Source organism: Spodoptera frugiperda, chromosome 1 (assembly GCF_023101765.2).
Source record: "Spodoptera frugiperda isolate SF20-4 chromosome 1, AGI-APGP_CSIRO_Sfru_2.0, whole genome shotgun sequence".
Classification (NCBI taxonomy): domain Eukaryota; kingdom Metazoa; phylum Arthropoda; class Insecta; order Lepidoptera; family Noctuidae; genus Spodoptera; species Spodoptera frugiperda.
Window position 1 is genome coordinate 4811666 of NC_064212.1, and position 19802 is coordinate 4831467.

The window sequence follows — 19802 nt, forward strand, 5'->3', positions numbered from 1 at the left end:
ATCGTTGTCGTTTGAGTCAGATGCGGCGTGGACGGCAGCGTGCCATGCAGTGCTAGTGCCCACCATGGTCGGCGTGGGGGTCGCAGAGGGAGGCGGGGGCGGGGGCGGCCCTGGCGACGGCTACTACGGAGAGTACTACCCTCCCGAACAATACTACGTCCCGCAGGAGATGTGTCCTCACCCCTCGCAACATCCTCAGCATGCGCACATGTGTACCGTCCTCCCTGAATACGGTAAGTTGTTGTTAAGCCTCTAAATTTTTTTTTTTTTTTATATTAAATGGGCCGACGTTTGGCCGCTATCTCGCCTGATGGTAAGTGATGATGCGGCCTACGATGGAGCACGTCTGTCCACAAGCAACCTATTCACTCGGGCTTTGAAGACACCCAGGTTATACCCATCAGGAAACACAATGCTGACAAAAACCTGTTGAAGCCTGATCCTGAGCTAGCGTTGATCATCATTGTTTTATAAGGGGTCTAAAGTGTTAGGTGGTCTTATAGCAAGTGCAAGGTGCTCACTTAAATGATTATAAAACACATGGAACGCCGTGGTGGTCACCGGTGACCGACGTTAGCGGAGGATTTGCCTTCAACAGTTTTCTATTGGCAGTCAAAGACTTAAGTAAACACCTCTGAAACTATGAAGTTTATTAGATTTAGAAAGAAAACCTTAAAATAAAGGGCAATACAATCGTTAAAAGATCCATGGTAATTAATGCTCATATCTTCTCCATCTGAGAAGAGGTCTTTGCTCAGCAGTGGACACTTATAGGCTGTTGATGTGTGATGATGATGATTCTGACTTGGTCATTGGCATTGTGACTTGTAAATTAACTTCCATAATTGGCGTTTTTACTGTTGAGTCAAGCCCAAGTTTTTACAATTACTCTTTAGGTCCTGGTTTATCCAAGATTTGACATAAATTTAAAGTTTCACAAATAGTGTACTCTTTTTCCTCCTACGTTATCTTTTATGTTCTAAATTGATTTTTATTATTTATCTTTTCAAGAACTGCGTTTAATGATGACTTTGTTCACCCTCCTCTTATCAATACTCCTTGCATTAAATTCAATTTAGAGAGGTCACTAACCCTAGTTAGAGGCGTTTAATTAATGTTAATTCAGTTTAGGTGCTTAACATGCTCGTTAACAAAATATTTGTGAAGAAATGCAAAGTTTTCAAATAGTCTTTAGTTAACTAATTTGTTTTATTACAGCCAGTAATGTTTTATGATGTTAAGTGAATATTTTCACTCATGGAATGCGAAATTTATTATGTGTAGTGTTTTATCATGTACATAAATGTCTGTTTTGTAATTTACTTATTATTTATTTGCTCGTAACACTAAGTACGGCAGCTATCTAATAGTTAGTGCTGTGGTAACATTCTTTTACTATCGTTACGTGATTATAAGTTAGTGCCCATACTTTGTAGTCATATAATCCATCCATTTGACTTGACATAAGTACCACATAGTAACCTGTAGTTAGCTATAAAAGATCTTTGATCTAGAATGTAATACCATAACATTATAAATCCTTTGTACAGTAGATTAAACTTTACAGGTAGCCAAGTCAATAAATAATTTGCATAAGCTAATTACCTTTCTAAATATAGACACAATGGGCCGTGTTTAGAATTTGTTTACTGCCATTATTTTGTTTTCCAAAACAGTAATTAGGGTTGGCTAAAAATAGAATCTCGGCAAACCACATTCAATTAGTGGTTGTGTCAGAAAGTTAAGTAACCGTAACGAATTAAAACTGGGAAAAAACCCTTCTACCGTGAGTCGAAACAAAGAGCTTCAAGGCTCTCGTGGGATACCTAGTGCACGGCATTGCTCAAGACTGCGGTCGTGTTGCATCGCGAGTTCGCGAGCCGGCCTTAGCTATGCGGCACGTTTCCGCCGCGGGCGCTTCGTACCGAGCCGGATGATCACACAAAGAACGCTTTCTACGAACACCCGAAACACGTTCATTCATAACCACAAAGTTACGGGGCGGAACGGCGCGTCGGCGTCGTCGATGTCAAAATAAAGCGGAATTAAGCCACCCGTGACGTGGCACTCCGCCCGAGCACGCAACCTGCCGCACATCACTACATGCAAACATTATTTATTATCAGCCATGTTTATACTGAATACATAAATAAATTATACCTAGCCATTAACTTTTTGATGATTTTATTTATCTTATCAGTGTAAAATGTAAACATTAAACAACAATACGTGTACGCTTGCAATAAGGTGAAGCAATTTTTTTGGCGGTTAAGTAATATGGATCGCAAATAACTTGGTTATGTTATCTCGAAAGCTATTTATAATGTTTAATTTATTTTATCAAACTGAACCACTTATTTCTTTTAATTTCTAATTAATTAAAACGTTACTTAAAGTAAGAAGTTTATATAGGTTTTTTTTACCTAGCAACATTATATTATCGTCGTTTGACGTTAATCCGATCATGATTGGAAATTACGTTATTAATGGCCGTTGATAATTGTATTAATTAACTTCAATTATAATAATTTAAATCCGGTCGAAGGAAAAACATTCCTTATATGGACCACGACTATATTTTTTAATCTTTATTTCATAGTGTGACATCATCAGTTGTTGTTTATTAATTAGCTGTCTTAGTAGGTGGGCAATACTAGCAAAACTTAAATACTAAGCAGAAACCAAGGGGCACTAGTTAGTAGGTACCTAAAACCTTTTTAGTATGGCTAATTAAAAGGAGATAGATGGAACAAAATTGCTAGTATGGATTGTGAGCCTTCTTCTTTCAACATAGGAGTGGCTATTCAATGAAAAAGTTAGTTAGTTAGTACATACCTTAAATCTTCTACTTATTTTATTTATTAAACTCATATTGTATGTTTTCAGGCGGTATGCCAGTAGTGCCGTCAGGCACGATGATGCCCCCAATGATGCCGCCGGTGTTAGATGAGAATATGCGGCACTACCTGGTGCATGCGCAGGCGCATCCGCACCACGCAGCGCATCACCAGCCGCCGCACCACCAGCCACAACACCACCAACCACCGCCCCACCACCAGCCACCACATCATTATGTAAGTTTATAACAATATTCGTATCTTTTTGTTTAAAACCACCTTTTCGTTCTTAAGCAAATATCTTCCACTTTGCCAGTTTGTCTAGGAACAAGGTAATAACTACTTAGGTAGGAACTCTACTACGGTAACAAGGTATCTATTCGGTCGCAAAATAGATATAGAAATCAGTCCATCTATTCTAGAACTGTCATGGGCAGTATAAAAACACACAGCAGTAGATCTTTTTTAACGCAGTTATTAACCAATTACTCTTCCTGCTTTGGGCGAGGCGAGAGGGAGTGTCAGACTCTTACTGACTAAAAACCACCTCGTTCCTACTCCTGCTGCTACTTTTCGAGCCGAAGCCCCGGTAACCCACTAGGCAGTATGCAAAGAAGTAGATATTAGGGTCAAACTTATTGTAGGTTTCATTGTTTTTTACCCTTCTTTTTGCGTTAGGCGTCCATGTTCATAAAAAGGTTTTTCTCCGGAATGTGTGAATAGCTCAGAAGTTGGAACCGATCACTTTAATCAATTGCATACTCCATCGGCTGTAACAATGGTCATTGATGCAATATGATCACGTGGTACGTGTGACATGCGTGTCTTGACCAGGATAGCCATGTCATGCCGTGTTATGCAAGTAAAACTAATTAGCCTTATCCCGGATAGAGCTAATCAGATCCTTGTTTTGTTAGAGCTACTTAAGTAGCTTCTTTCTATGAATTTCTGACTCATATACCATATGCGCAACACGGATCTAAGAGGGTTCTTTTTTATTACAAAAACGAAGGATCTTGTCTTACCTACCTAGCAATCCTAGAAAGAATGAACCATATAGGTACAATGACTATAAAATGATTCCGATTCCACAACAGGATAATCAAAGGAATCCCATTTACTGCGCAGTAGGACTTTCGACCTTGCGATCCTAAGAATAGGGGACAATACGTAGTGCACCCGCAATCTAGTAATTCTATCATGCACTTGCAGGTTCTTGTTATCTAATAAACTTCTTGTTATCCGTTTGATAGTTTCACCTCCAACAGCCAATCGCTAACAAATTGCAGCCACCTCGTTATATAACTTTACTCGTGTACATCATGTATACTGCATACTTCTATGTACCTAGGTAGTAGATGTATTCGCAAAAGATGAGCATATTAATCGATTCTGGGCTTTAAAAAATAATATCTTCTCAATCAGATAATGAGGTTCAGTACCCATATTATGCCAATATCAATTCGGTATTCGCAACATCTTAGTAGGTATAGTATGTGTACAACCGTATTTTTCGCTCACAGCATACCTTCGCGGTTCAATGGCCCATCAAGGCCAATATATGCTATTAACATTTTAAAGTTGTTGACAATCAACTACTAACATGATCCGATGTATATTATCCAACGCCCATAAACCTAGTGTAGTTTGACTGCTTTTAATTTTACTTAAATTAATGTATAAAGACTTGGTAATGCTTTTTAGTGGTGGATGAACCAAATGAAAAGAATACCTTAAAATCTGTTAGTCTCTAGTTCGGCTTATATTTTTTTAAGCTTAACAGCAAAATTACAAAGAAAGAGTTTATAAATTGATTAATGAACTGTACTCTTTGATAAATTATGGACGCCAGTTGAGTAAAGAAAAATATAAGATCCTGTTTTGTTTCTAAACGCAATGGCACAATGCAAGTGCAATGCAACTGTCAGTGTCAAATCAAAGTTTGACGTTTAATTAATGTCATCAGTTCGTTGCCTTTTGTTTGTACCGGCGAAACGGTAGCAAAAGCGATTTATTTACCAACAAATAACAAATAATAATCTAAAGCGTGTTTTCTAGATGATTCACAATTTGGCTAACTATTAACTGTGTATCATGTTGTAGTTAAATAAAAATGTACAATGTAAACTGAGTACAAGTTCACAACTGACAAAATCACTTCGATAGCTTGAACCTTCTGTGTAAACATTTCTGTCGTTACATCGATTGTTTCGCTTGTAATTTCAACAGTGTACCTAGGTACATGGACATTTCGCTTTAAAATTTGTGTACAGGCGTTGTTATCCGACAATATTCAGTAGGTAGGTGATTAAATAAAGTCGCGCTTTATGCGAGGCTAATCTAATCGTGGCGAAGTTATACGTTCGCGTATGATTGTGTAGCGCAGTGTTATCACGAAAAACAGTTGGCTGTTGCTAGTACGTGGCAGTGACGTTTACTAAAAACTATTGAAATTGTTATTTAAATGCTGTTAAAGTCTTAAAAATGGGTGATCCTGAGCAAAATAAGGCGAATGCCTCTCAACAAGCAGGACATAATCGGGTCTGTTCAAATAAACTTGTTTATTTCATTTTATTACACAGGTTTTAATACAATATGCTTATGTATGTGGAGTTCTCAATGTTTGTGCCTTATGTTTAATGAAAATTAAATAAATTTGTTTCTCTGTTTTACCTAAATAGGTTCACATCAAGATATAATCTAAGATAATTCTAAAAATAAATACATGCTAACTATCCATACATACATAAGGCAATAATATATCAATGTGTTTGAAGTAATAAAAATACTCACTTGACATTGCTGTAAAATGAAATGGTTTAGATTCTTTCGTTACCTACTAATATTATTATTAATTTTAATCTACCCACTATTCGTAATTACACAAAATAGTTCATTGTAGGTATATGAACAAATCATTGGCAATCATTTTATAAGAATCAATGTAGGTACTTGACAAGTGACACTTGTTCTTCCAGCCTCCTACAAATGGTACGGGGGGACCGCAACACTACTACAGTACGGGCTACCCACCGCACTTCCACCACGTTCCACACCACATGCAGCATTCCCCACCTCCAGTGTACCAGAAAGACGAGAGGACCCAGAGGCAGTACTCTAAACTAAAACAAAAACTAGAAAGGAAACAAACTAATAGGAACAACGGAATTGGTGAGTTTTTTTTTGTTTCCAAATATTTATTGATATTGCTGCTTATAAAGTTGTGTGTGTGTGTTTTTTAATCATTGTTTAGATGTATTCCTGTCTTTTTGTTTAGCTTATTGATTGATAACCTGCATTGCTTCATTGCATCAATTTAACAATATGTGTGTAGTTGCCAATGTGCATCATGACTTCTTATCCTTTTAGACATATTGTCTCCATGTTGTAACTACTATAATTTACTGAAAATTTTAAAACTCATGCTGTGATTTGGTTCTGTTTAGGAAAAAATATATTTAAGTTTAATCATTTGAAATACTTTGTAATAAATAATACTTGATATAGCAGGTAGTTGGAAATTATGTATGCTAGGTAAAAATAAGTTTACATCCTTTTATTTGGAATTTAATAGTTAAAAGTGAAAAGTTGAAGTATGTTTTTGGGGAATGAATGGAAAAAATATGTGGTTTCAAGTATACTTGTAGTAAATTTGCAAGCAGGAGTGGCAAGAAGAGTAAATCTGCTATAACAATAAATAGCAATTTTATTGGTTAATTGTATTTCATCAATCATTAAACAGTTATCAATATTGTGAATGCAGATGCGAATTCGGGTGCTAGTACGCCGTCGTTGTCTCCGCGGAAGGAATTGAACGGGCGCGCGGGCAGTAGTGGCGGTGGCAGCTTAGCCAACAGCATGCCCAGCAGTGGACCCAGCAGCGGCGCCAGCACCGCCGGCGTCGGCAGCGGCACGACCACCTCCTCCGGAGCCTGGTCCGAGGAAGGAGAAGCTTCCTCAGCCGAAACTTCAGTACAAGGCGATGGCTCATCTGCCGCAGCCTCTGTCCAAGGCGACGGAGAGGGTGAAGATGAAACGTCGGCCCAGGCCATACTCGACATGTTTGCTGCTAGACGCACACCTCAGGTTTGTAGTTAAACATGAATGTATGTGTGATACGTCTAATTATTTTACTTTATAGAATATAGAATTAAGAGGTGAATTGAAAATTTTCAGATCACTGATGTATCGTCGACCAGCGCTCTAGTGATTTGGAATATACCAGTGCCAGAAGACGTCATAGTACCAAGTGGCGAGTTAACTTACGATTTGCTCCTGGCTGATCGTAAGGCTGGTGGCCGCTACAAGGCTATCTATAGTGGACAAAGTCTTACATGCCGGTGAGTGAGACTATATATTCCTACAAATTGAAGTTCCATGATTTGATTTCCATAATAACTCGTTCTTTTTTTGTAACAGGGTGAGAGATCTGAAACCGGGTTATGAATATTCGGTATGCCTCCAAATCCGCGCCGGCAAGTTAGATGCGACGAGTGCGTCGGCCACATTCCGCGCCCCCGCCGCGCGCCCCGACCAGATGCCGGCGCCGCGCGTGGCGCAGCGGGCGCGCACCTCGCTGCCGCTCCGCTGGAACGCCGCCACCGACAACGGCGCGCGCATCCTCTACTACGTGCTGGAGATGGACGACGGCGAGGGCTTCGTAGAGATCAGCCGGCCCCGTACTCGGCAGCACACGGTCAACAACCTCCGGCCGCAGACTCGCTACCGGTTCCGTATCGCCGCAGTCAACGAGTGCGGGCGCGGCGAGTGGAGCGAGGAGGCAGTCGCCTGGACCACGGGCTCGCCCCCGCCGGCCCCCGCTCCCCCCGCGCTGACTTCTGCCAGCAACGAGTCCTTGGTTCTCGGGTGGGAGCGTCGCTCCGACGAAGAATTTACCTTACAAATGGACGACGCAGCTCGCGGCCACGGATTTTTACCAGTGTATTCGGGTCCAGACCGATCTTACGTCTGCAGTGGACTCCATCGTGCTACCGATTACCGTTTTCGTCTTCGAAGTGAGACCGTCGACGGTCAAGGTCCCTGGTCTGTAGAAGTGACGTACCGAACGCTACCTGAACGCCCCGGGCCACCTGGAAGACCGACTGCACGTGGACGTATTCATTCACGTGCTTTCCGCCTACGCTGGGAACCACCTGTCGATGACGGTGGCGCAGCCATCGATTCCTATACCCTCGAGCTCGACGCTGGCGATGGATACCGACCGGCTTACCGTGGACCCGAGCGTGAAGCACATTGCGATCGACTACTGCCCGGTACACCTTACCGAGCGCGCGTGCGTTGTAACAACGAGGCCGGCGCCAGCGACTGGTCTGCCACCGAGACTGTGACCACGGAGTGCGCGGTGCCTGGCGCCCCGCCGGCGCCGGCGCCCGCCGCCGAGCCGCGCAGCACGCTGCTGGCGCTGCGCTGGCGGGCGCCCGACTGTACCGGCGGCGCGCCCATCACCGAGTATCGGGTGGAAATCGTTCCCTCGGCCGATACTGACGGAGCTGCTCGCGTCGCCTATCAAGGAGTTGACTGCGAATGTATAGTTCGTGAACTGATGCCCGGTCGTGAGTATCGTACGTGGGTCACGGCGCACAACAGGGTGGGCGCGAGCCCACCGTCTCAAGCTCTCACGTTCTCGACGGCACCGGCGCCACCTGAGGCACCCGAAACCCCCACTGCACAACTGGAGGGCGCTCGCGCTGCTCGCCTGGAATGGACCGCACCACGCGACAATGGAGCACCCATCCTCGACTATCGCCTCGAAATGAGCGCAACGAACGTCGACGACGCCTTCTCAGAAGTGTACAGGGGTGCGGAGACGAGCTGCCTGGTGGGACGTTTGGTCCCGTTCTCCCCCTACTTCTTCCGAGTGTGCGCCACTAACTCTGCGGGGCGCGGCGCGTGGTCCGGCGTGCGCGACGTGCTGACGCCGCGCGCCCCGCCCGGCGCCCCCGCCGGCCTGCGCCACGAGGCCACGGCCGACAGCCTGCGCCTGCACTGGCGCCCCCCGCCGGCGCACGGCGCCATCGTGCTGCGCTACCGCGTGGAGGTGGGCGACGCCGCCTTCGACACGGACGGGCCGGCGCCCGAGCGGCTCGTGCAGGGGCTGGAGCCCGACACCGTGTACCGCGTGCGGGTGGCCGCGCTCAACGAGCTGGGGCTGGGCGAGTGGTCCGAGGAGGCGCGCGCCGCAACCCGGCCGCGGCCGCCCGCGCCGCCCGCACTACGCTGTGTACAGGCGCAGCACAACTACCTGCGGCTGGACTGGCCCGCCGCGGCCGGGGACGGCGCCCAGTACTGCGTGGAGATGCGCTCGCTGGACGCCCGCGACTTCCGCCCCGTGTACCGCGGCTCCGCGCGCTCCTGCAAGGTCAAGAAGCTGCGCGAGGCGACTACTTACGCATTCCGGATACGTGCCAGCGACGAGCGCGGCGGCCGCGGCGTCTGGTCGGAGCCGCTGGAGGCCAGCACCATCAGCGCGCCCCCGCCCGCGCCCCGCGCCCCCACGGTGCAGCAGTGCGCCCCCCGCGCCGCGCTGGTGTCGTGGGATGCGCTGGAAGACTCCGAGTACGTGCTGCAGTGCGCGCGCGCCAAGGACGCCGTTTACAAGCAGGTCAGTTCTCGATTAATCCAATTCCCAATTGTTCGACGTTATCGAATTCGTGTCGGTATAATGTTGGTATAACCGTGCGTGTGTTGTGCAGGTGTACTCTGGCAGCGAGACGCAGTTCCAGCTGGAGGAGCTGGAGCTGGGCGCGGAGTACCTGGTGCGGCTGTGCTGCGTGCGCGCCGGGCTGGCGGGCGCGTGGGGCCCGGCGGCGCGCCTGGCGGTGGCGGGCGCGGCGCCGGCGCCCGCGTGCGGCGACCGCGCACGACGCGCGCGCTGCAGCCGGGGCACGTGGCGCTGCTGATGGCGGCGGCGTTCCTGGCGCTGGCCGTGTGCGTGGCCGTGCTGCTGCAGCGCCTGGTGGAGGCGCGGCCGTGACGCGAGCTGGCCGCGGCCCGGCCGCGCGCGCTGGCCCGCCTGTAGCCGGCCGACTATGGCTGAGTGCGGCCGGCTGCGGCCGACGGTGGCCGAGTGCGGCCGACGTGGCCGACTGTGGCCGACTGTGGCCGAGTGACTCGAGTTCTCGTGTTTTGTACGGCCGAGTCCGGGCGGCGGACGGGCGCCAGCTCGCGATGGCCGCGCCTCTCGTCGCGTCCGTCGATGGATATCGATGTTTTAATTTAGATTACAAAAATATTACCGGCTTTGCATTTTTTGCATCGATGTGAGGTTGCCATTCAGAGTGTATATTTTTTACAGTCGAGCGAGAGAGCCTCTCGTTCTATCGTGTCTCCTATGTGTTGTATCTAAACTTTCACAAATTTTCATAAATCTAGTCTATGCTTGTAACTTATTATTTTATTTACTGTATTAGCGAAATGCCGTTGTGCTTGTTATACTATATTTGAATATCGAATCGTAATATTTGTTTAGATGGTGATACGACACGTACTTCCGATATTTACTATTTTATCCTCTTTGTATTTTTCCATACATTTGATATTTTTATAAAATTGAATTATCGAACGATCTGTTGCATAACTTTATCAGATTTAATTATAAGAAGATAGCAAACGAGGTGCTCTATATTATTATTAAAGTTTTGTTAAGAGGGACGTGGCCCCTCGCTCTGCAACGAGTTTCCAGTGTGTGTGCTGTGATCACTTCCTTATGCGAATGAGACTGATTTTACAAGTAAATGCTTTGTTTATAGAATGAATCAATGCTTATCCTTGACGAGTCCTGTGTCGCCAGTCCCCGGCTGGCCACGGCCGCCCGTGTCCACTCGGCACGCGCGCGACACAGAACAATCCGATTTTATATGCTCCGAGTGCTTATTTGATAGTATCGATGTACCTAATTATATTGTATTATCGATAACTTCATAATATTGTTGTTTTTAATTCTCAGAACATGACCTTTTATTGATGACATTATATAATATAGATTAATTAATTTGTTTATAAATTTAGAGATTACGAATTATTGAGATTGTTACCACCCGGTATAAAAGTAAGAACAGGAATTCAATTTTAGAAAATTATGTTTGAAATATGATATTTTAAATTAGATTCCCATACTGGTGTCTGTTACTTTAATAACATTATTAGAAAATTGTTAACTGATGTTCATATACCTATAAATATAATTTTAATAAACGAATTTCTTGTAGATAAGAAAAAGTGAATTTAAGTATCATTTATATTCAGAACTAGAGTAAATAAAGCATTGTACGGGGATGAACTTTGATGTTTCTTAGTATCATTATTCAGATTAATGTCGTTTCGTGAAGGTAATGTCGTACATAATAAATAACATTGAATATTGTCATTGTTACGTAGGCTTCGTATTGTATTCGACCGTACGTACGTACCGGGCCGCCGCCTCGTACCGCGCGGCGCCCTGTACGTCGCTGTATTTATTTATTATTGTTTATGGTTGGGATACAATTACGCACCAATAGGCATTAATATATCGTAAATATGTAATATTTACTTCTACTGTGATTAGCATATTCTATTCTTTCTATTGTATCTTTATTATTATTATTGTCTGAAACATTCCTAGAGTACGTGTTACTTTTTGGATTTGAAATGTCTTCTGTTTTTATTAAATTTGTTAATATTTCTGTAGTTGAGAAATTCACTTCGTGCCTATTTCCGTACGGCATAATTTAAAACGTAAGCGCAGCTTACACTGTTATAAATTTATTATTTAATTTTCGAAAAATTTATCATAATGACGATGTGCAATTAACAATTATTTATTCTTTATCGCTTAATATAAATATTTATTTTTTAGAAATTATTATCAGAATAGTATCGTGTATCAAGTGAAGGAATCGATGTTCCTAGTGAGTTTTACACTCTTGTACAATACACCGATTGCAAGCTAAATTGTGTACTATGGTCAAGCATTCCAACTTTATTCCACTTGTAAATAGGCCTAATGAATTCTATGACTTTTATAAATGTACATGCTTTAATAATGAAATGTAAATAAATCTGATATTCATGAGCTTCGTGTAAGGAGCATGTTTAGATGCTGAACATGTATGCCAATTGAAATTACTGCATTGTGTTGAGAACTAAACGTTTTTAAATTAATGAGAATAACGGGGATAACATCTCATATTGTATTTGTGTTTGAGTATGTAACGTATAACGAAAAATGTATATGTTTTAATATAATATTTGATGATGTTATGTATACAATTTATTAAACATGAATATATCAATAAAACTATATTTTGTGTACATTGAATGTTTAATTTGTTTTTCTACAATACAAAACATACCACCAAACTTAATTAAGATCTGCTCAAATGCCATAATACTAAGTTATAAGTAATACTAAGAACAACCTTACATATAATTGCACCCATAAGTTATAAATACTTAATTACGTGTCCTATGTTAACATTGTGTTTATAAGACATTGGTCCTATAAGAAGACTAGAGTTTTGTACTATGAGTATTTTCACAATTACCTAGTTCTTATTTTAACTTAGTCTGATTAAGTTGGGGGGTACAGTTGGCACGACTTCACGTTTTCGCTATACACTTCTGTGTAATTCGTTATAAATGATTTCTCCCTTGTAGATATTTGGTCGATGCAGCCTTTGAAATTATTTGGGAATAGTTTTTTCGCTTTTTCGTAGTCATTGTCTGATATGCCACCTGTAAAATAAATAACTCGATTAGTCTTACAAGTAATTTCCACAGCTTAGGTTATACATAAATATGTGGGAAACTTGAAAATTGATTAACGTTACATAAAATACGCTCGAATATGAAGTGTAGGAAGACAAGTTTTAGCTCTGCCCATGGCATTTTTTTTTTTTTGAGGGGGAACATCATCCAATGATTTCTCCTGCCTTAGGTGAGGCGAGGGGAGTGTCAGACTCTTACTGACTAAAAACCACCCCGTTCCTACTCCTGCTTTTCGAACCGGAGCTCCGGTAAACCCGCTAGGTAGTCCGCAACTCCGGACTGCCCATGGCCTGCGATCATTACAGGAATTTTAATATAGACCTTGCCTTTGTTACCCAGATAAATAGGTAGCCCATGTCTTTTTTTTAAGATTTTATCTGTTTTGGGCCTCATCTAAGCCCGTTCAGTAATTTTTGGGTTAAAGAGTGACACAGATACATCCTTTTACATTTAGTAAGAATATACAATGTGATAGGGGTGAGACTTCTAACCTGTTAAGGCTGAGTACTATATCTAATTTTATCGACAAAAATAATAATACGGGGAGTTGAACCCCTAATTGAAAATATTGAAAAATAGTGATTTTTTCGGTAAAAATAATTCACAAATGATTTTTTTTCTCACCAAAACATTATCAAACATATGAAAAAAGTAATGAATTAGTTAGCCAAGGTTATTAGCTACCGTTTGTCGTTTTTTTTTGTTTCTACGACGCATACAACCTTTGTTATCAAAAAAAGTAAAAAAAATATTAAAATAGCCATAATTTTTAGGGGAGGATTCGACCCTTCGACCCCCGACTTTTGTCGATAAAATTAGATGTAGAACTCAGCCTTAACGGGTTAGAAGTCTCGCCCCTATCACATTGTAGATATAAACTAACACTTACCAATAAACATATCAATATCATCATATTCAGCTTCAATATTAAGTCCAGGTTCTTCAGTATACACTAGTGTATTGTCAGCAGTCAAGGTAATATTAGTCTTGTTAATCTGTAGAACTAAAATATGCCATTCAGCATCACTGAGGTAGCCAGCATGAGGCATCAGTCTGGATAAAGTCCTTGGAGATAACACATCTCCATAGTTGGATTTAGCTGTTTTGACACTATTGTGATTGAAAGACCAGACCAGTTTTGCATATCCGTTCTCAAGGCCTAATCCAATGTAATCGTTGCCCTGTTGAAAACAATATGTTATGTAAGTCACATTTATTTACTTTAGTAAAATGTAAAAAGAATCGGTGCCAGGATAAGCCCCTGAGGCACTCCCTATTCTTGATTATGTGTCATAAAACAACTGAAATGCGTCAATTAGCCTACATCAGTTTGGTACATTCTTAGAAAACATTTTAGAGATGGGTTTGGATGAATTTTAGTAAAATATTTGGTGTCGAGCCGTGTTGAATGCTTCTAAGGAATCCAAGATGAATTTAAGACAAAAATATTAATACTTACCATTTCAATCCAAAGCAAAAGACCATTTGGTTCAGCAGTTGTAAAGTTGAGTGCGACGTAACTCGGCCTGGATAGTGTAGGAGCGATTCGTTGTTGATTCGTATGGACCATTGCAGACTGCCGTCCTAGTGATACCAGTGAAGAGCCATCAAACTGCGGGATTTTGATCTCGATCTCTGGGAAATAGAAGAAGGAAATTAAAGAACATGATGATTGAGGGTTGATTTAGCTTTGTTGTAAAATGGACCATTCATCAAACCATATTCAGAATGGTAAGATTTTTAAATAGCTGATAAGTATTTTTCTGACAAATTAGGAGTTACAGCGTTACATGAAAGGGGGTTAAAGGCGCAAAATTGTTCAAAATAGGAAAGGAGTCTAAAATATTATTCATAATTAAACAGATCTAGTAAAATAACTACTATACTAACTTTGATCACAAAAAGTCCCAGCGTATCCTGCAGAGCAGATACACCGGTCAGCTCTGCAGCGTCCTCTAGGCGGGGCACATGTAGATGGTTGGCAGGAGACATGGCGACGGCAACGGCCAGTGCCAATGTAGTTGGTGGAAGCCCCACATGAACACCGAGCCCTGCCCTGTTCTAGTATACAGACGCCACCACCGCACGTTTCATCTCCACACGCTGTGCCGTCACAGTCTGCCAAGTTGCGGCCCTCTGATGAAAAAGGAGTTCAGGATCATTTAGTAGTTTTTGTACGTGGCTCTTTCTCTATCATCAGTAGCTTTTTTGGTTAAATGAGTGTTACTTGCTCACCATTGGAGGTACTAGTGTAGTGTGAGATCTGTTTCGTGTTTATCTAAAGTTAATTCCTTATTTATCAATAGGATATCATACTATGTTTGTTGTAGTCCTATTACCAGAATGGTCGATGACTGAGCAGTGCAAGAGGGACGGAGCTATGTAGGTTGTATAACTCCATCCCTCTTGCACTGCTCAGTGATCGGTGACACAATAAAATTGTAATAGCAGACTTTGGCAACACGGTTGCTTTCGTTGGGTTCGGACTTCAGATGGATTAGGCGGAAAATATCAAAATCATGCATGGATCTATTTTTTTTAATGAAATAGTGGTCTCGTTTGGACCAGTCACCTTATTTGCCGGGTCACCTGATGGTAAGCGAGATTATGATTTAAATCTGAGATGTCTCAGTAAGTGTTACCTTGTATATTCTGCTGTTCCAAAGGCAGCAGAATATTGTTGACGTGGAAGTTTTTGATGCAGCCCGTGTATGGAGCTGGTGCACCGGACATCGCGTCGAAAGGCAAGGTAGACAGGTCTTTTGCACCACCTAAAAGAAGATAGGAGGCAAATAAATTTTAAAACAATTTTTTAGGAAAGGCACCCGAAGATATTAAAATTCTGGCTTTCCTTATTTTTATTGATGGTTATTCAATGAATCTAAACAGTGAACTTTAATATCTGCCTTTATAAACAGAGTTGCAAGGTTTTTGGAGCTTATTTACTGGTTGGGCATTACAATGGCCAAATTATACACTTACCAAGCAATATAGAAGCGTTGCCATTGGTATGAGGATATGCGTGTGCCAACATGGCCTCCGTACTGAGCGACCCATCGACCCACACATACAGTCTACTGCCATACCGACCAGCTTTGACGCTGTGCCACTGGGACATTGACACTACCACTCCACTGCGCACCAGGGACGTCACTCCGGATAGACGATCTGAAAAAATATGCGCTTTTTGTTTGAAGAGAAATGCGTGATTGGCTAAATAGGTTCCCGTGGTCATGTAATCGAATTGGAAGCAGTTACAGATATTTATGATTAAAATGATAGATAGGTAGATGATATGTAAAATTTCATAAAAAGTAATTCAGCAATGGGTGGTGGATCTTCAATTGAATATTGCCTAAATATGATAGTATGCAAGTCAAAATAAAGACTATTTCAGCACACATACAGAAGGTAACCATTAGCTGGTTACTTAGTCGTTGGCAGTGATCTAATGACATGGAACCTATCAAACAAATACAAGTCCATACCAGTCCACCGATACTCCAGTAAGCCCCCTTGAAGAGACAGGGCAGTATAGAAATGTGGGGTCTTGACAAACATCACCAGACCACGCTCCTTCGCCGGTTTGATCTCAGACTCCAAAGACAGACTGACGCTAGATATAGACGTGGGGTGCAGCTGCAAGTATGATCTCGTTCCGGTGAACAGGACATCCGTGGGGATTAGGTCTGGAATCAGAGATTAGATTAGTAGATAGAGAAAATCGAAAATCTCGAGTTGAATCTTTAGAAAACCATATTCAAATTTTGTTGTATCAGTAGAAAAGCTCAATACATTAATAAGATACATAATATTTCTGAAGTGTTTCGTAGAAGAGTGGATAGCAAAATACGTGCGCTGCGCGCGAGACTTCAATCCGCATAGTCGATTATAATATTACTGGGATGTTCAACTATGCCTCAATATTTAACCTTGAAGAACTGCTCTTTGATTGGGAATCTAGGACATAGAACAACGCAATAAAAAGTTGATACTCCTATAGCAACTTCCTTACTGCTTTGCTTATTCTAATAGGGAGTAACAAAGGACTAATGATACTACACTCCATAAAGTCCATAATAAAAACAACACAACCCACCTTGATCACAATACACCCCAGTCTTGCCATAAGGACAGTCGCACTGCGTGTTCCCTTCAGTGGTGATGACGCACTGTCCTTGACATTTGGAGTGCGCGCGGTCGCAAGGGTTGCGGGTGCTAGAGCACGTTGCCCCGAACCAACCCTCGTTGCAGATACATCTAGTTGTTTAGAATTGTTATTAAATTGGTTTACAGAGAATAATGTAATCTTTTGAGGTAGATTAATTGGTTTCTTTGGGAGTTACAAACAGAAGGCAGATTTTATTGGTCATTTATTTTGAGGATGTGATTTTTCATTGGGATCTGATTGTTTAAGTTGGATATATTGTGTAGGTTTACTAAGTCAGATGTTGAATCCTATTTGAGATACAGGAGCTTTAGGATTTTTGGTACTATTTAAGAAGATGTCTTTTATAGATTTCTAGTTTTTACACAATCAACGACTTAATAAAATAACTAAACACACATTTGGCAGCAAAATCCTTACCCATAAGTAGCAGGAGAGTGTATGCAGACGCCTCGTGGTGCGTTACAGGACTTAGCAGTGCACTGTGCGACCCCACACTGTCCCACTCCTCGGCCCCCAGCGGCCCTCGCTCCAGCCCCCACAGCCTGCCCACCAACTTCCCAAATACAACCCCGCCATCCACTATGCAGGGGCAAATCGTGGGGTAGATCTATGAAGTCTGGTGATGGATGTCCACCTGACAAAAACAGATAGACACCTTGGTAAGAAACAAAGCAACGTGATGTTTTATTCTCTTTCTTCTTCTCTGCTTGCTCCTATCCCAAGTTACTTTCGGTCGGTCAGCGCTACAATACACGCAACATGGTTTCCTTTAAGCATTCTTCTCTATCAGTAACCCTTAGTACAAGTTTGCTTTACGTTCAAAGTAATCGAAACGAGTGCCCCTTCGGTACTCTGATTGGCCGGTTCGAATAAACCAACCAATCAGAGAGCCGAACGCGCCCTCGTTTCGTTTTCGTCTAACGTAAAGCAAACTTGTACTAAGGGTATAGGCTTCATCACACCATCAGCATATCCATAGGAGCCATAATTATTTTTCAAAGTATTCAGTATCTTATCAGACTTACCAATAAATATATACGGTAGTAAAGTCATCTTAGTGCTATGAGCAGGGGCATTGCCGGAGATATTGTGGCGTCCGTCCACACTGAGACCGGCTGAGCGGCCGCGTCTCCACACGCGCACTGCATGGCCACCACGTCGGGGGCTTAACGCACGGGATGTGAAGACACGGCGAGGACCTTGAAGATGGTAGAAGTACAATCATATCTTGAAAGTTTGTAGTCATGTTGTTCTTAGAAACTAGACAATACCTATATAGACAAGGTGTTTGTTTGAATTCGACATTGTAGGTATCAAAAATATTCCGAATACTTGCAACGCTTATTGTGTGTTGATTCAGATGTTCTTTGACACTGAAACGCTATGTTTTTCCTATAATAGGTACTATATTAATTGGGAAATTCATTAGGTAATTTAGTCTATTATTCGAGTCGGAGAGCTAACGATTTTGTATTATAATTTTATTGTAACTTTGGTGAGACATACTAAATTAATTATTATGTTATCGGCTTACTCATTACTAGCATGGCTTGAAACTAGTCGAGTTCCTCGTCAAAACGTTACGTGAGTAAGCCGATAACATAATAATTGATTTTGTATTAATTAAAAATTAAAGAAAATCGATATATTTCGTTCTTGTAGACAAAGCAATAAGGCGTATTCCGGGAAACTATAATAACAACAACGTTTTTTACTTTCAAACTATTAATTTAGAGATAATTTTCAGTTTACGCGAGGTAGCATTTACATTGAACGGACTCAAAGTTACTACCTAATTGGAAAGTTCAGGGTTAGTTTCAATGATATCTCTAATTACCCTTTCACCGAAGTTGGTGCGCTGATATCATAGTACAAAAATATCTTAAACAAATTACTGTTTGCTTGTACCGAATCTCTAAATTGTTTGAGTGCAATAACAGCTAGTTGAAACGACACACAATACATAGTTTGCTATGTCCAAATATTGACTCTATCCTTAACATCATCTAAATGGTGACTTCAGAGATATGTATAGACTAGAATAGATATTCCTCTATTCATAACGTACATCAGTAGGCACGGGCGATATGCAATGTTAAGATTGATATGAGTTTGCTTTACGTTTAAAGTAATCGAAACGCATTGAGCAAGCATGGTGATTAATGCTTAATAGACCTCCTTCGTATGAGAAGCGACACTTATGGTCAGCAGTGGCCACTAAAAGGCTGATAATGTAAGAAAAAAGACCTCAAAAACGACACAGACTAGAAAATACAATGGAATCTCGTCGTCTTAATTTTTAAACATTACAATGTTGACACATTTATTTAAATACGGTGCTCTAAGGCTCTCACACTCCCATGAATCCCACGATAGGGCTCTAAAAGACTCTCAAGAGAGCATTGAATTAGAACATAGACATAATAACTGTGATTCAAATAGTTTGATCCTCGCAAAACATAGAATGAGTCATTTATCCGCCGGCATTGGTTGGTTGGCTGTGAATGCAACGTCAATAAAAACATGCATTCTTGAGGTATCGCATTCACTTGATTGCTTCGGTGGCGTGTTGCCAACGCTATCGTATGAGGAGTGATTCACAAATTCTGGTAGAAAGGTTTATAATATTTAGGTAAGACTTGTGCTTAGATCTGGCATAAGAGAACATGTCACATTACATAAAATATGGGGAGACTTTCTCTACTTCACTACATAGTATAAGACAAAGTCGCTTTCTCTGTCCCTATGTCCCTTTGCTTGCTTAAATCTTTACAATTCCGCAACGGATTTTGATGATAGAGTGATTCAAGAGGTAGGTTTATATGTATAAAACTTGTGTAATATATCGGCATTACACCCATGCGAAGCTGGGGCGGGTGGCTAGTTTCCAATAATTATTAAACTAGCAACGAGACGCGATGTAAGTAGATTCATTCAAGTCTTTTATCAAGGCTAAAGTTAAGGTTAGCCAGCCTTCAGAGATCGATGTCTCAGTCACATTCAAACAATTAAACAGAAACAAACAA

General features: G+C 42.0%; 2 protein-coding genes across 2 annotated transcripts in view; one reads left to right on the forward strand and one right to left on the reverse strand.

The window, feature by feature from the left end:
• On the forward strand, positions 1 to 12149 carry LOC118273603 (fibronectin type-III domain-containing protein 3a). The gene is given in 8 exon segments (XM_035590652.2): positions 1 to 233; positions 2887 to 3074; positions 5816 to 6008; positions 6601 to 6923; positions 7014 to 7177; positions 7257 to 9459; positions 9551 to 9701; positions 9704 to 12149. Coding segments are annotated over 8 exon segments (3519 nt in total). The 5' UTR covers positions 1 to 64; the 3' UTR covers positions 9832 to 12149.
• Positions 11842 to 19802, reverse strand: part of LOC118273607 (protein eyes shut) — a 16390-nt gene continuing 8429 nt past the window's right edge. Inside the window, exons 12-21 of the mRNA XM_035590658.2 lie at positions 17802 to 17975; positions 17194 to 17410; positions 16705 to 16865; positions 16094 to 16294; positions 15588 to 15773; positions 15248 to 15376; positions 14496 to 14741; positions 14065 to 14240; positions 13495 to 13786; positions 11842 to 12572 (exon numbers count right to left, since the gene is read on the reverse strand). Coding sequence (XP_035446551.2) covers positions 12409 to 12572; positions 13495 to 13786; positions 14065 to 14240; positions 14496 to 14741; positions 15248 to 15376; positions 15588 to 15773; positions 16094 to 16294; positions 16705 to 16865; positions 17194 to 17410; positions 17802 to 17975 — 1946 coding nt within the window. The 3' untranslated portion in view covers positions 11842 to 12408. The remainder of the gene's footprint in view (positions 12573 to 13494; positions 13787 to 14064; positions 14241 to 14495; positions 14742 to 15247; positions 15377 to 15587; positions 15774 to 16093; positions 16295 to 16704; positions 16866 to 17193; positions 17411 to 17801; positions 17976 to 19802) is intronic.